The following is a 15404-nucleotide window of genomic DNA, read 5'->3' on the forward strand; positions in this document are numbered from 1 at the left end:
GCCTCTCACACAATCAATACGGAATAATTTCACCGCCCCGTCCGACTTCATCCAAAATGTCTTTCTTTTGGGTTTTTTTTGGATCATCAGCCACAGAGAGATTGGGTACATTAAAACAGATGATATAAACCTCAGGGGTCACTCATCTGGAGCTGTTCAACTAAATCCTAACTCCACTTTTGGTAAATCATTCACAGCTGATAAGAAGTTGTGACACTGTGGGCTGGTCCAAACAGCTCAAAGTAGCTGCGGTCTCTGTGATTAATCATTGAATAAAGGCTTATTTACAGGCTGAACGCAGCGGCGGTTGCAGGCAGGGGCAGATCTAAAAAAATGCCCTGTCACCTCAGTTTAGAGTCAAACGCTGTCAGATATAACACATTCATTTAGATTCATGTTTTAAATAGCGTGTTAAAATTGGAATTGAACACACATAATTGAATAATCTGTTGTAGCCCCTTTAGACTAAGTGACAGAATTAAGTTGAATGAAAAAAAGAAATGCTTTGCTAATGTGCCCCAATAATGTAATGTTTGGGGGGGGGTTTATATATTTTTTCAGGCTTTTATTGCCTTTAATGGATAGTGACAGCGAGAGAGAGAGGAGAGCAAAGGGCGCAGGTGGGATTCGAACCGATGGCCGCCAGAGAGAGGCAGCGTGCGGACTACACCGCGGCTTTCTGATATTTTCTGATCTGAAGTGAATGATATTGGGCTGTCACACTTCAGTGATGATGGCAAGAACATTAGCATCCTTTCTAAAGTGAATTAGTGATGAGTCATCCTCTTGCACAATCCATGATGAAGATGCAGAAAAATAAAAATTCATGGCAAAAATAGCCCATTTCAGTCCCTTTCAGGAAGTTGTGATCGCAGCACTTAATGCAAATTCAAACAATCTCTGTGAATTCTGCGTGACTTTGCACTTTAGTCCCATCGCTGCAACTTTTCTGCACATTTGTCCAATCGTAGTTTCCTGCATTAAATGTTGAGTCATACGTCACCAAACTCACTTCCTTGTTTCTAGTGTTGAAGATGCAGACGTGTGCGCATCCAAACAGTGTAATTTTATTCTCACTGGAACAGTTTTATTGCGAACAAAAAGCCTAAAAACATCACAACATGCATTGCAATTTTCTGGAAAGGCTGCCGTGAAATCAGACATTTCAGGCAGAAAAAAAACCCCAGCAACAACCTGGAGGGCTTGATAGTGTCTATATTTTACAGACCCCCCCCAAACTTTCTCAAATCGTGTTTTCAGGGGAGCTCATGTCTTATTAAGAGGAGCCCAGCTCCCCTGTTGTTCCCACCCTGCAGCAAGGACTCAGCCATGGTACATGGGGAGCCAGCTCTACCAGGTGAGCTACCAGAGCGCTCCTTATGTTTCTGAGTTTACATATCTTCATTTGGGGACTTTTTTTAAACAAATACTGATACGTGTGATTGTTTGTGATTAAATCAGCATATACTTCTGCCACCCTCCCTCTCCAGACCCGCCCTGGTTGCAGCAGTTTCACTGCAGCTGGTAGCTCTGTCTCTTTCAAGGCCCGAGGTGCAAATCAACCATCTATAAACAACAACGAGTGTGTTTTCATGGGTGTGTCTGGAGGGTGTGTCGGGGAAGGGTTGGGGGGAATATGCAATGTACAACCTGTTGGCCCATTCAAACTTAAAGACGTCACATTGCTGTTCAATTAAACCCTTAAGAACATGCAAGAACATTTCAATCATTGGGAGAAATTCCCTACTTTCTAGCTGCATTTATGCATTAACTTTAGTTTATTTTGATTCACAATTTCACACATGAAGTTATGATGTAATGACAGATGATAGATATGTTGACCAGGAGTAAAAGCAGCACAGCAACATAGTTGTGGAACTACTCAGCTCATTAATCTCTGTAACATGGACCGTCCATAGGCCTGTAATAAGGAAACAAACAGCACCACTAACAAATACTCTTTATTCTGATTCCTATTTTTATTATTATGTCATGTTATGAACACAGTCCCAATCAACAAAAGAGTTTCCTAAAATAAAACCCGTTTGAGGGAGGGTTGCACTGTTCCCAGCTCTAGGAGTGGCCAGCCGCTGCACTATGGACAGAGGGTGTGGCTATAGTTACTGCTGCTGAGTTTCACCTGGGAACAAAATAAGCAGTTCTCAACAGTCCTGAAACTCCAGCCGGCCTCGCAGGACGTACTTTAACTTTGGATCATCCCTTCACTTTAAGGTATGTCAGAGCTGTTCTTTCTCCATTTGATGTTCTTAGTAGTGCTTGTTTTAGACCTCACTTACTCTTAACTTAAATAAGAGCAGTAAGGCAGCATGTTAGATTGCAGGTAAACAGCTGTATTAGGGAGGAGGACGACAGCCATACAGTACAGATCTTTTCACCTCAGAGAAATTAAATTAGAGGCAATATAAAAGCGTTCCCAGGCAGTCGATAGTCCACTCTGTGAATAATTTCTTCCCTTCATGTTGTTCTCAGGGTTATAATGGAGCCTGTGTTCACACGCGTGGGGCTAAAGGTGGCTGTGCTGTTTCTGTTAACAATTCAGCTGAAGACAGGTGAGTTTTTTTATCTCAGCAGTGTGCAATAGGTTTCACATTCGTACAGCCAAAGCAAATACACACATTTGATTGCCTGTTAAAGCCCTTTTTTACCCCGCTGGCTGCCCTGTTTACAGGAAGGCTTAAATATTCTAATCATAGAGAGTAGAGAATTTGAGAGCACTAACAGAACAGGTGTTTTTTCTAGGTTGAACCATCTGTGATTCATGCTATAGACGGGCCAGTGTGACATGCTCTTAGCTGACAGTAATACCACTGGGTGAATCGCATTGCAGACAATCAGTGAACCATGTGTATATAATGTGGGTGGCTGACAGATACCCTGCATAACATTCACAGCTCTTTTCAGACGTACTCCTGTTGCTAAACTGGTGTGTGTATTTTTTAAAGTAAGATCCTGAGACCAGGGGCGGATCTAGAGGAAGAGGGTGGCATGAACACATTTAAATACATATAAATAAAAAATAAGTTTTAGTGAAACTTTTCACTACATCCTGACGGTAGTAGTAGTAGTAGTGAGATAGATAATCTTGTTCTAGAGCTCCTAATGGGATTTGCAAGAATCCACCCGGCCTGAACGAAAACAACCAATCAGAGCTGAGAAAGAATGAGTCTCATTCCCAAAAATTCATCAGATACAAACACTTTGGGTCCCTTTTGAGACGCTGCAATCAACTATCTTCAAGCCTCCAACCCAAAGCGTCTGTATATGTTTCTCAGCTCTGATTGGTTGTTTTCGTTCAGGCCCGGTGGATTCTGCCATTAGGAGCACTAGAACGAGCCAGAGGACAGATTATCTGTCTCTTGTACTACTGTCAGGACACAGTGAACGTTTTAGCAAATATGAGAAGGAGTTATTTTTATAAAAGTTACCTACTGCAGCTTTAAGGGGTGGCAGAAATATATACTTATTAAATCACAAACAACCGCGTATATCTGTATTTGCTGAGAAAAGCCATTGATAAAAGGCCATTATTGTGGCACTTTAGTAAAGTGTTGAATAGGAATCAGTCAGTGAATTATTTTATTTCCAAATCTTTCCGAACACGTCTTTTTTAATTGAACGTAACCACTTACAATAATCACAATACGTGTTTTTGACACTTTATTTTTTAAAATTACTCTAAATGAATGTGTTACATTTCACAGCATTTGACTTTGGTGACATACTTTATTGTCCCCAGTGAAGAAATTAGTCCCTGGCCTCCGTCCAAGCTGTCTATTCTAATACACAAACAGCATAAAAACAAGTAAAAACAAATCGATGCAGCAGAATAAACAGTGCACATACCGAACTCATGCAAAACTCTTAACCCCTAATCGTCGTGTTCTACCGCCTCATTAGATCTGTAGTTTATTGCCCTGATTCATTCTTTAAGTTCCAGTATGTGTTATCTGAGCCCGCATTGTCTGGGCCAGTGAGGAGCACAGGATTTGAATAGCTGCAGCTTTTGTGTGTAACTGCGCTCACTAGCACGTTAGCTTAGCCGCTTCTCCACATGGAAAACACGTCCTGCTTCCATCCCAGCATTTCGCCCGAGGGGGGCTCGAGCAGTGCAAACGTTTGAGTGACTAATTTGAGCTTTTCTCAGTCTCCCTTCATCACATCTGCCATTTACACGCTTTCATAAATACCTCTGACATACTTTGTTTTGTTGCATCCAGAGCGCTCAGAGCAGATTTAACCATGAGCGGTGTCAGAAGAGAGGCTGATTTGATTTATCAGCATGGTCCATTAAGATATTTGGCGAAGGTTAAACATCTAAATGTGGAAACGGTGAAGATACGTTTGCTCCAGATGTCGGAGAAGTCGAAAGGACACCACAGAGATAAATAATTTAGATCTGTCGAAAAGCGTAATAATAATCAAGACTGCGTTCTTTCTATAAACGTCAAAGCTATCAGCAATAATTAAAATCCACGGCCATAAACAGTGAGTCAGCAGGGTGTGTGTCAACTCAGAGACAGCTTTTAACTGCCACTTGTCAAGTACATTTTTCATGTTTGCTCATCTATTCACATTTCATTTACCAATATATTTCTGACAGCTAATGAGCCTCAAGAGTTTTAAATTAATACGTAACTCATTTTCGCAAAGATACCACTTTTATTCCAGCTCCAAAGCCTCAAATCCTCCTCAGTTTGACTTAAGAGGCCAATTAGTCTCAGATCAGCACCTACTCCACTCTGAGACTGTTTATGAGCTCAGGCCCAGAGCTTGAATGCCATTAAGTGGTGAAAATATTAATGTGTTAGAGAGAGAAATTTGTTTTTTCCTGTATTTTTCTTTCTGTTTCTCTTTTGGCCTGGGTAGATGATTATGAAAATAGGAAGTAGGAAGAGGTTATGAGTTAGACTAATCTGCATTTTTCTGAACAATCAGATGTGACGGAGGCGATGGAAGTGACAACCACGGGGCCGCAGACCATTCAGCAGGCCCAGGGGGAGACAGTCAACCTGAGATGCACCTACTCCCCCGGGCCTGAAGACACAGGAGAGCTGGACATCGAGTGGTCCAACGTCAGCCCAGACATGACACAGAAAGACAGACTGGTACGTCATTTTTAGCCAACATTACTCATAATAAGGGAACAAAAACTATAAAAGTTTTTAGTGAAATAAGCCAGCAGGGTAGCATCAGCAAGCTCTACTTAAATCACATTCATTCAACTTAGTTTCACTCCATATTCTGGCCTTGGTCATTCAATAGAAGTGTCTCTCTGAGGAACCTGTCCTTCAGCAAAGAGTGAGGGGAAAGCGGGGGGGTTGTCTCTTAGCTTTGGGCTCTTAGTGGAAAAACCAGCTTTGATGAAGTGTCATCACTCAACACTATCTTTGCAGATCTTATCGTTCACAGGAGGTCAGACGCACCGGTACGGCGACCCCAGCATCTCCCGAAGGCTCAAGTTCACAGGGGACCCCAAGCTGGGAGACGCTTCCATCGCATTCTCTGATGTGAAGGTCTCAGATACAGCCACCTACCAGTGTAAAGTCAAGAAGGCGCCGGGTGTTGACACACGAAAAGTCACTCTGGTTGTGATGGGTGAGGAGGAATTCCTTTTTACCGGTTTCACCTGTTCATTTTTCTAAGATGTCTCGCTCTGTTTTTATGTTGCACTCACTCACCTGGAATGTAGAGGTTCCTGTCTCAGTCACACCTATTCTCTATACCTCAGTTTGTTTCACCTTTCAACCCCTCCCGTGATAAACTAACGTGCTCAAGCATGACTCTAAAAACTGTTTATTGTGTTTATTCATCTCCTTTCACTAGTTCCCCCGTCTGTGCCAAAGTGTTGGGTAGAAGGCGGCGAGGAGAAAGGCGGACCCGTCTCCCTCCGCTGTAAGTCCTCTCAGGGATCCAACCCTATCGGTTACACGTGGGCGAGAGAGAGTGGAGGTACAATGCCATCCACTGCAACCCAAGGTGAGGATGACAGACAGAAAAGGCTTTTCCACGATGCTGTGTTTGTGTAATATGTTATGTACTGAACGTTGTCTTCTTCCATTAAGACCTACAGACTGGGGAGCTTTTGATAAAGAACCATACAGACAGCAACGTTGGAAGTTATGTGTGTGAGGCGAAAAACCCCGTCGGCAAGGCACAGTGTAAATATGCACTGCATGCATACAACCGTAAGTCTATGATATTATCATCTAATTTCACTCTTAAGTAGGTTAACACTCTCACATCCTAAAGGAACCTTTTTATTTCTCTACTCCATGGCTTAAATATTTGCTCTAGTCTGAAATTCCAGTAGTAACATCACATGTAAGCCTCTAAAAGCTGGAATTCATGACTGCAGTGAGGAAAGAGCTGCTTGGTCTTAAAGAGGCCATATTGTGTATTTTGTTGGGATTTTCCCTGTGCTTTAGTGTGTTATATAGTAAAGAGTCTTCAGCTCCTGCACTGCCTGACACACCTTGTTTGTCTTCGGCCTTTTCTTCTACAGCTATAGACTGTGTAGTTAAAAATGGTCATAGTCTCCGTGACGTCCCCCGTAGGTTAGTGTGGTCGGCTCCGACCCACGCACGGTCAGAGCGGTGGAGCGTCTGTGGAGCTGAATGAAGCCCGGTTACAGAAAATTAACACCCACACTCTTAGATGTCGCTGTATATTTAGAAGCACAGTACAGTAAAAAAGCTGAGTTTATAATGCATTGTGGGTCGTTTTTACCAAGCAGGAATATTTTACAGTATATTTTAGTATTCTTATATTACAATATTAGTAATTTAAGATTATATATAATAGAATTAAGACTAGTAATAATAATTGATAATTAAAAGTAATTATTATAATTAGCAGTAATATATCAATGTTAATTTAACTGTAAAAATGACAAAATACAGTAAAAATACAGTAAAATACTGTTTTGTAGTAACACAGTTCTTCTATTTGCTGTAATTTGCATTGCAGTACAATTAAAGTTGTTTTTTTGTAAATCAAAACACAGAAACTTGCTGCCATTCACCTACAGTAAATATGCAAGGAAATTCTTTACAGTCAGTCAAAGCAGCCACACCCTAAATTAAACACAACTTTAAGCCTTTATACAATTAAACAGGTGAGTTATATAAGAATTCACCCCCCCCGTACAGTTGTCATGAATGAGGAAATTACCTCTAGAGAGCAAAACAGTTTTTATACCAGGCTGTAAACGTGTTTATTTCTGCTGTAAAGTTAGGCATTTTAATATGAGGCCTTATGGAGACCCAGTGCCTCTAGTGGCCGTTAGAGGAACTGCAGCTTGTGTAACTTCCATGTTGGCTCCACTTGCTTCCACAGAGGTTGCAGCTTGGTTACAATCTTCCATCCCATTATTGGCAGATTCAGCCAGTAGTATTTGCACATTGTCACTTCATTCTGCTGCTTGACTTCAGGCAGCAATGATCATTATGAAATGAACATTAGCCACAGAAGAGGAACAGATTTTGCAATCAGTACTGGCGGGTGAGACGATGTCATAATTGTGTATTTAGAGTGAAGTATTTCTTACTCCTTACTCCATCCACTCATGGAAATTGGACAATTATGTCTTCGCCATCCTAGGAAGGGGGAAAAATCATCTCAAAGGACACTGAACGCTGAATGATGTGGACTGAAGTATTCTTTGTATACCTGCGTAAACCCGACACTACACTGGCTCACGTTTATGTGAAGCTGACCAATCAGAGCAGACATGGCTCTTCTTTAGGGGTGGGCCTTCAGGGGCCAGTCCTGCAGCCATGTTGCAGCCAGTATGAGAACAACAACATGTTGTTTGACCATTAAAGGATGGAAATGTTTTAATGCAGACCCCCAGAAATACAAGTATAACCTGAAAATAGATCTTAATATGACCTCTTTAAAGCTCCATGTCCTCTCTTCCAGCTACCAACAAGGCGGGTGTCATAGCTGGGGCGGTGATTGGCGCCCTCCTGCTGCTGCTCCTCCTCCTGCTTCTCATCTGGCTCCTGATCTGCTGCTGTCACAAGCGCCGCTACGAGAAAGAGGTCGAAAATGAAATCAGGTACCGTATCTGAGCTGGAAACAATTTTTAAAAAACAGCCGGTAAAATGATGTAAAACCCGTGGATGATGTGACTGCTGTTGTTGTTTCCTCAGGGAGGACGTTCAGGCCCCGGAGAGCAAACCCAACAGCAGGAACTCCAGTTTCCGCTCGGTGATGGGGTACCGCACACACCCCGGCGTGCAATACAGCTCCGTGAGGAACAACCAGCCCATACGCAGCGAATCAGGCCGCAGCAGCGTCTTCATCGGCGGGACTAACGGCACATCGATGCCCAGTGGCAGCCCTGCTCCCCTCAAATACGACCATCGATACGGATACCCCGTCTAACTGCAACTGCCTGATAGTCTTTTGTATAAAATGAAGCCTTTCAGAAGAAAATACTGTTTTTAAAGAATAGGCTATGTAAAGTATGTACATGAGAAATCGTGCAATGCAATATATTTAACTGGAGGATACTAGGAGAGCTGGTATACAACTACTGGGAACTCTTGGACAACTCTTGAACTTTTATAATGCACTAGGAATAAGGCTCTCACAGTCCAACTCATTATTACACTGATTTAGCTAAAACTGTGTGTGAAATGTGTGTGTATATATATATATTAAAAAAGATGTATTTTTATTGGTGCTTTTTTTTCTCCTATGATGTGTATATATAGCTCAATCAATGTATTACTTTTTAAAAGTACAATAAAACATTTTTTTAACTGGTAAGTCAGTGAGGAGATTTAAATCCAATTTTTGTGCCTCGGCTGCATCTTTAATTGTTTGATGATATCTGTGCTAACGAAACACAGTAGAATAACATTTGAAACATCCCTCGCACTCGCTGTTTAACAGTTATCTCTCTGAAAATAGATAAAACTTAATTGAATAAGTTGTACTTTGGCATCGTAATGGAATCAGACGTATTGTTTTGACATGCAGAATTAGGTACGACTATAGAAAAACAGTCCAATTATGTAAACGGTTAGGGGGTCAAACACAACTTTATTACGTGTAGGAGTTTAGAGAGTGCGTTCAGACTGAAGATGGTACAAAAAGTGGGGGTTGAAATTCTGATTTGGTGCATAAACATGGTCAGTACAATCTGTCATTTCATAGCCGGCTGATTAGATTCGGGGCTGTAACTGGATCAATATGAATTCAAACTTTGAGTCAGACAAGTGGGAGACAGTGAAGTCAATTTTGCCTCCTGGAAAATTTTTCATTTGCAGAACAAAGCGCTGCAAAATTGCCTTGTTTGTGTTTGTGTGTTTCTCCGATTTTTGCCAAGCAGCCAGCGAACTAGTAATTAATGTAACAGCTAGTAGAGGCTCTAACCTGCAGCTGCCACACTCAGAATCCAGACTCAGCACTGAGCCCACGGCTTCACCTCACGTCTGTATCGGCCTGATCCCATCTTCAAAAGGTGTGTGTCGAATTAATAAGAGCTGCAAGAAGTGGTGAGTGTTGGTGGGCCCTTGGTAATACGCTCCACCGAGGCCCCCCTTAAAGGTCCAGTGTGTAACGTTTAGGAGTATGTATTTGCAGAAATGTAATATAATATTCATAGGTATGGTTTTTTTAAGCGGTTTTTATCTAGACTATAAAAAACAAATGTTCTGGCTCCACAGTTTGCATTAATCTTTTGGAGTTATGGCAACTTCTAATTAAATTATGTTCTACAAATGTGCTATAAGCTTTTCTTCTAGTTTTTAATTTGATTAGTTGACTTTTTCCACATTCAACTCATCAGAATAATGTTTGCAACTTAAACGTTTTATCTAAATCAATAAATTTAACGTTTTATTTTGCAACCACACATTTATTAAAGTGGTGACTTACTTCTTAGAGTGTACGGTGGAAGTGGGTCTCTTCTAGTTCTTGAACCTCCATGTTTCTACAGTAGCCCAGAACGAACAACACACCGCAGTTTCTGCTACTTTGAAGGCGAGCGGTCCAGGACCAGTGTGTAGGATTTAGTGGCATTTAGCGGCATATTGCAGACTGGAACTCCTCGCTTCAACCTCTCCTTCCATGGAGTGAAATGCACTAAAAACGGTTTGTTCTAGGCTACTGTAGAAAAATGGTGGTTAAACACCGGACCCTTAGATAAAAACGTATACTAAGGTAACAAAAACACAACTATTCTTAGGTGATTATACACAAATTAAATCATATCTACAGGGTTGGGTAACAGATTACAGACAGGGAGCGGGTCTTCTTCTTTTTTTTTTTCTTTTGTTCACGTAGTTTCTCCCTCCTGCTTGGAACGGGATGATGGAGTTGAAATCTGCAACCACACTGCTAGATGTCACTAAATCCTACATGCTGGTCCTTTAAAAATAAAGAAACGCTATACTACCGTGGAAATGAGTCCTCATGAGTCTGCTGTGGAGTGAAACCATAGCTAAACCTACAGTTTACCAATTATACCATCACTGTAATGTCTAAGTTATTTTAATTTAGAAAAACTCAATTTTGTAAGTTAAAAACATTCTTATGTACTTTTTACTAGGTTTTTTCTTCACAATACAAATAAACATTTAAAAATTAAGTAAAATTACTAAAGCTACTTGATTGAAAATGATTTTTTAACTTACAAAATGTAAAGTTAAAGTAACTCAACTGAACAACTTTAGGATAAAAATAAAAAGCAGATGCTAAAAATATCAGTTTCCATTTTCTTTCCAAGGTAACATTATTCTGTTGTCTTATAGGATACGAAAAAGTTATTTTATTGATTTTCTTTCCTTGTCTTTATTTGCATATTTGGTATTACAGTACATTTTTAACAGGTAATTATTAACTGTGTTGGATTACATTTTTAAAGTAACCCTCCCAACCCTGCATACCCGATGTTTTTATATTCCATAGCTCCTCCTAAATCTCTCACACTGGACCTTTAAGGGCTCTGATCCACAAATCCATTTGTTTAGAAACTGTGTTACTATTTCAAATCATCAGAAATAAAATGCATCAAAATGAGACTTTCAATTTTAGACACGCTTCCCTTTAGATTAGCTTTTTCTTGAAAATTTAATCAGCAGCACTTTAGTTTGCATTAGCCCCGCCACAGCACACACATGCACACACACATGCACACACACATGCACACACTCTCTCACTCACATGTTGTGTCAGTAGTTTTTCTGCGTGCCTCTGCAGTGTTCCTCTTGTTTGCTCCAAATGAAGACAAATTGAAAACTGTCAACGTTTGTGTATCTCTCTGTTTGCTCAATTCAAATTTGTACACATCCATCAGGAGGACCAGTTCTTTGTGTACGAAAGCTTTTTCATGTACGCACAGGCGTCCGTCCTTTGATTTATGCTTTAACTGTGGAAATAGATACAATAATTAATTACAAATAATTTTCTGGCAACCTCACCCGGAAACTACATAATCTCCTCTTTTAATAATAACTTTTTCTTAGAGGGCAGAACTTCTAACAGGGTTAGTAATTATTTTTAAAAAGCAAAGCCTCACACTGCAGAGTGCTCTGTCACATTTAGATTCAAAGAGCTTCTGCATGAAAAAGAGCTTCTTTTTTTTTATGTTATTGTGCAAAAAGGCAGAATCTGCCCTTGAAATGTGGCTTTGGATTGTTTGTTTTGAATTTAACTAAGGTAAGTTGCTATTCATGAAGAAACAACATGGGTAAGGACCTTGGCAAGTCATATTAATTGCTTATTTAATTAGGATCCTAAAAAAAAAGCAAGCAAACAGAAAATCTAAATAAAATATAAAGTAAAATATAATTCAAGTCAACATCTTGTTGTCTGTCTGTCTGAGAAGCTAGTGTCCTCCAGTGATAAGGTGTTGCATTAGCGAATCTCCTGAAGGTGATTCTAAGGTGATTTGCTTTTCTTATCAGGTAAATTGGAGCGTGTGTGTGTGTGTGTGTGTGTGTGTGTGTGTGTGTGTGTGTGTTGGTGTGTTGGTTTTGTAAATATGTGGCCGAGCTGCAGGAATAACCATTTGCATGCAGTGTCCGGCGGTGTGTGGTCTGCGGATTGGCTGAGCTGTCACGCTGCACTGATTGACATACAGTAAAGTCACCGGATATACATAATGAGCACATATCATGCACTCCCAGTGTCAATGCAAATACACCGTCACCACTACCTGTGGTCATACCCGATGCAAATCACACCTAATGCTCATATATAAATCCCAGTCAAGGAACGCTTAAATCCAAGGACTTCACCTTGCTGTGTGCATCGTGCGGACAACTTCAGGCGAGGATTAATGCTTGGATAAACAAAACAAAACAAAAGGATTCTTCAGCTGCAGCCAAAGGTATTGAGTCAGACAAAGTAGTGTGACGACTAGCAGGCAAAGAATGTAAGCAGAGACCTTGAGTAGGATTCAGAGTGATAGAAAAGCCTTGTTCAACCCATGGGAGCTCCGTTTGAGGAAAGAATGGAAGATTACTCTAATTGCTCCTTACCTACACTCCTACTCTTCACCTCATGTTGCATATGACCAACTAAACTGTAGATTTCACATATATTTTTAACCATAATAGCAGAGTTTAAATGAGCCTTTTTATGTATTGCAAAAGCTAAATGTGTGAATCTTTTCCCCAGGCCCCGCTGACAAACTGTGACTGATTCCATTCTGTGGCAGAAATGAAGAATCGTCTGGTTTGCTGTGTGTGTGCATAATTTTTTGCCTTCTTGTCATCTCTTTGAACGCAGCGAAAACAAAACACTTGAGAGCCCCACACACAGACTGCTGAGTGCTATAGAAGTTATTCTCCTGAAGGTTTACCCTGCAGACTGTTTGGGGTAAAGGGTATCATTATGTTAGGGGCAAGTAAATTGGTCCTCTGGGTAATGACGGGTCTGCTGGCCATCACGACTGTCTTCTTTAATGTCTACATCCTCCTGATGAGTCTGTGGAACTACAGGCAGAAGAAGAAGTGGAATCCCAGTGAGACCATCATGGTGGCGCTGGCGGTGGCAGACGTGGCTCACATGCTGGTCTGCTACTTCTGGATGACCATGACCGAGGTGGATAATGAGTGCCACATCACCCAGAACGTCTACACTATCATGCTGCTGCTGGTCTTCAGCCTCAAGTTCACCATCATGTGGGACACCAGCTTTCTCACCTTTTACTACAGCACCAAGCTGGTGAGCACGCCCAACCACTGCTACACGCAGATCCAGGCCGCCATCCTCAAGCACGTGACTTTAGCTGTTTTTCTCATCCCTCTGTGTGGCCTGGGCACCTGCATGCCGATGCTCGTGGTGTTCCACCCGGACAACTACACCAGAGAGTACCGAGACTGTGGGGTTATAATCCCCGACACCCGCCCCGGCAAGATCTACGAGACCATGTATCTGCTCATCACCGACGTCCTGCCAGGCGTGCTCATGGTGAAATGCTGCATCTCCATCTCCATCCACCTGGCTGTCCATCTCCGTCACATGAAAGCCAGCACCAACGGAGCCCACTGCCCGAAGCTGGGCTCTCAGCTGAGGGTGATCCGGATGGCGCTGTCTATAGTGGCCGCCTTCATCCTCTTCCTCGTGGTCGACCTGTACGTCCAGTACCAGATAGTGGTGAACCACGAGAACATCATCATGCTCACGTTCTTCTTCACGTCCATCTACACGACTGTCACCGCCATGGTGCTGATCTACGGGAAGGCGACACTCTGGAAAGCTCTGATTCACGGCTTTAACGTCTGCCTGGATGAATATCCGTGTTTGTCTTGTATGAAGGTGCCTGAACAAAAGGCGAAACTCAGCTCTCCTGCAAAATGTAAAAACTGAGAAGCCAGTTTGCTTCGCACTGAAGGTCTTTGTGCTGAAATCAATTGGTCATTGTCTGAACTTATTAAAAACTTTGAAGAAACTTATTCTTTTATCTTTTGCACTAGCAATTTCAGTAATGATTCAACTGTCCCGCTGTATCACCATTAATTACAATTCCTTACATCAATAAGGTATTTTTGCTGTGTTAGCCTGTTGGTAGAGCTGTTCAAGCGACGTGGCCAGGTAACCAGCTTTCCATCCAAATCACAAGCTCATCAGACTGCACCTGTGAATGAATATTTCAGGAGGACAAATAATAGCCAGGACTGTAAAATAGATCCCCAGGCATGGTTGCCTGGACGTGATGTAACTCCTAACCCATCTAAAAATGTTGAAAAATACATGTGACTGTGGTGAGAGTACAGAGCATATTAATAAAACAAGAAAGTAAGAACAACCTGGATTCTTTTTTCTTTCATCACAGAGGTTTTAAGAGTTTTTTTTGTTTTTACTCAGTCAGGTTGCAGATGGTTTAAGCTGCACACAGGGACAACTGTGTAACTGGAGTGCTGCCAGTGCAAACTCCTGCGCCGGTTAGGAAAGAGAGGAAAAAATAAAAAGTGATGGAGGAATCTTCTCTTGTGTTCGTTGGTCCTCGACAGAAGTGCCTCTCCTCGACAGCTACCAGGTGTGAGTGCACAGTGTGTGTGTGTGTGGGTGTGTGAAGCTGGGTGTTCCTGAAAAGTGCACTCATGCCCGGTAAAACCTACCCTGAGTAAACAGAGGATTTAAAAAGAAGTCAGCAGACCTCTTTGCAATGCTCCATTAGTTCACACCCTCTGGCACCACCTAGTGAGGTTCAAAGCAGAGATACAACAGTGTGGCTAATCCCACCCCGCACACAGGCCCGGGATCCCTCCAGCAGCTAAATGGACAAAGTAAAGAAAGGGCATATCTTCCTTTGATGGAGGGGAGTTAAGTCGTACCAAGGCCTTGGCTTTCATCCCTCCTGTCCTTCTCTCTCAGTCGGAGGGAGTTGGGTTTGGAATGACAGGGCCAAAAACAGCTCAGTGTCCTAAAATACAGCCACTATGGAGGCAAATATTTAAACTTCTTTGTTTGAAATGACAGAAAGACTTTAGATCCTTTACTTAAAGACCTCCAGGCACATATTAAGACATTTACAAATAGCCTGCTGGGAACAATAATGTGTGTCTGAGATGAAAAAAAAGAATAATTTCCACATTAAAATCTTTAAAAAGTCATCTACTCCCTCTACCTCATCAAAAATTTAAAGATTCTATGAATATGTATATTCTGCTCATTTCTAAAGTTTTCCTGCTGGACACAAGATGTCTCCTCCTTCACTGTAAAGTTCATCCTCAGTGTCTGTGCACTGCTGGATCACACTGAAGAAGTTCACAAATCATGCTCGATCTTTTACGTCCATACTGGCAAAAAATAAATATGATGGTTTGGTTTTGTAGTTGTAACAGCATGATCAATACAAATGTTGCCTAAAATTCTGATTATTGAACTTAAAGCTGCAGTAGGTCATTTTTATACAAACATTT

The 15404-nt window shown here is 41.6% G+C and overlaps 2 protein-coding genes across 2 annotated transcripts; both read left to right on the top strand.

Annotated features, from left to right (window-relative positions):
• Positions 1-2115: 2115 nt before the first annotated feature.
• vsig8b (V-set and immunoglobulin domain containing 8b) lies at positions 2116-8796 on the top strand. The gene is made up of 8 exons (XM_051423214.1): positions 2116-2232; positions 2491-2570; positions 4957-5126; positions 5415-5616; positions 5845-5997; positions 6084-6206; positions 7942-8080; positions 8175-8796. Exons 2-8 carry the CDS (start codon positions 2498-2500, stop codon positions 8407-8409), a joined length of 1095 nt encoding a protein of 364 aa, XP_051279174.1. The 5' UTR covers positions 2116-2232; positions 2491-2497; the 3' UTR covers positions 8410-8796.
• A 3491-nt stretch (positions 8797-12287) lies between these two features.
• Positions 12288-14199, top strand: LOC127376101 (uncharacterized). The gene is made up of 2 exons (XM_051422686.1): positions 12288-12364; positions 12655-14199. The coding sequence occupies exon 2, from the start codon at positions 12871-12873 to the stop codon at positions 13846-13848; it is 978 nt and encodes a 325-aa protein (XP_051278646.1). The 5' UTR covers positions 12288-12364; positions 12655-12870; the 3' UTR covers positions 13849-14199.
• Positions 14200-15404: the final 1205 nt, after the last annotated feature.

This window comes from Dicentrarchus labrax, unplaced genomic scaffold (assembly GCF_905237075.1).
Source record: "Dicentrarchus labrax unplaced genomic scaffold, dlabrax2021, whole genome shotgun sequence".
Classification (NCBI taxonomy): Eukaryota; Metazoa; Chordata; class Actinopteri; family Moronidae; genus Dicentrarchus; species Dicentrarchus labrax.

Coding starts and splice junctions, on each gene's coding strand:
- vsig8b (XM_051423214.1), top strand. CDS start 2,498: ATGGAGCCTGTGTTCACACGCGTGGGGCTAAAGGTGGCTGTGCTGTTT. Junction 6,207..7,941: donor TGCACTGCATGCATACAACC/GTAAGTCTATGA, acceptor CCTCTCTTCCAG/CTACCAACAAGGCGGGTGTC. Junction 8,081..8,174: donor GAGGTCGAAAATGAAATCAG/GTACCGTATCTG, acceptor TTGTTTCCTCAG/GGAGGACGTTCAGGCCCCGG.
- LOC127376101 (XM_051422686.1), top strand. CDS start 12,871: ATGTTAGGGGCAAGTAAATTGGTCCTCTGGGTAATGACGGGTCTGCTG.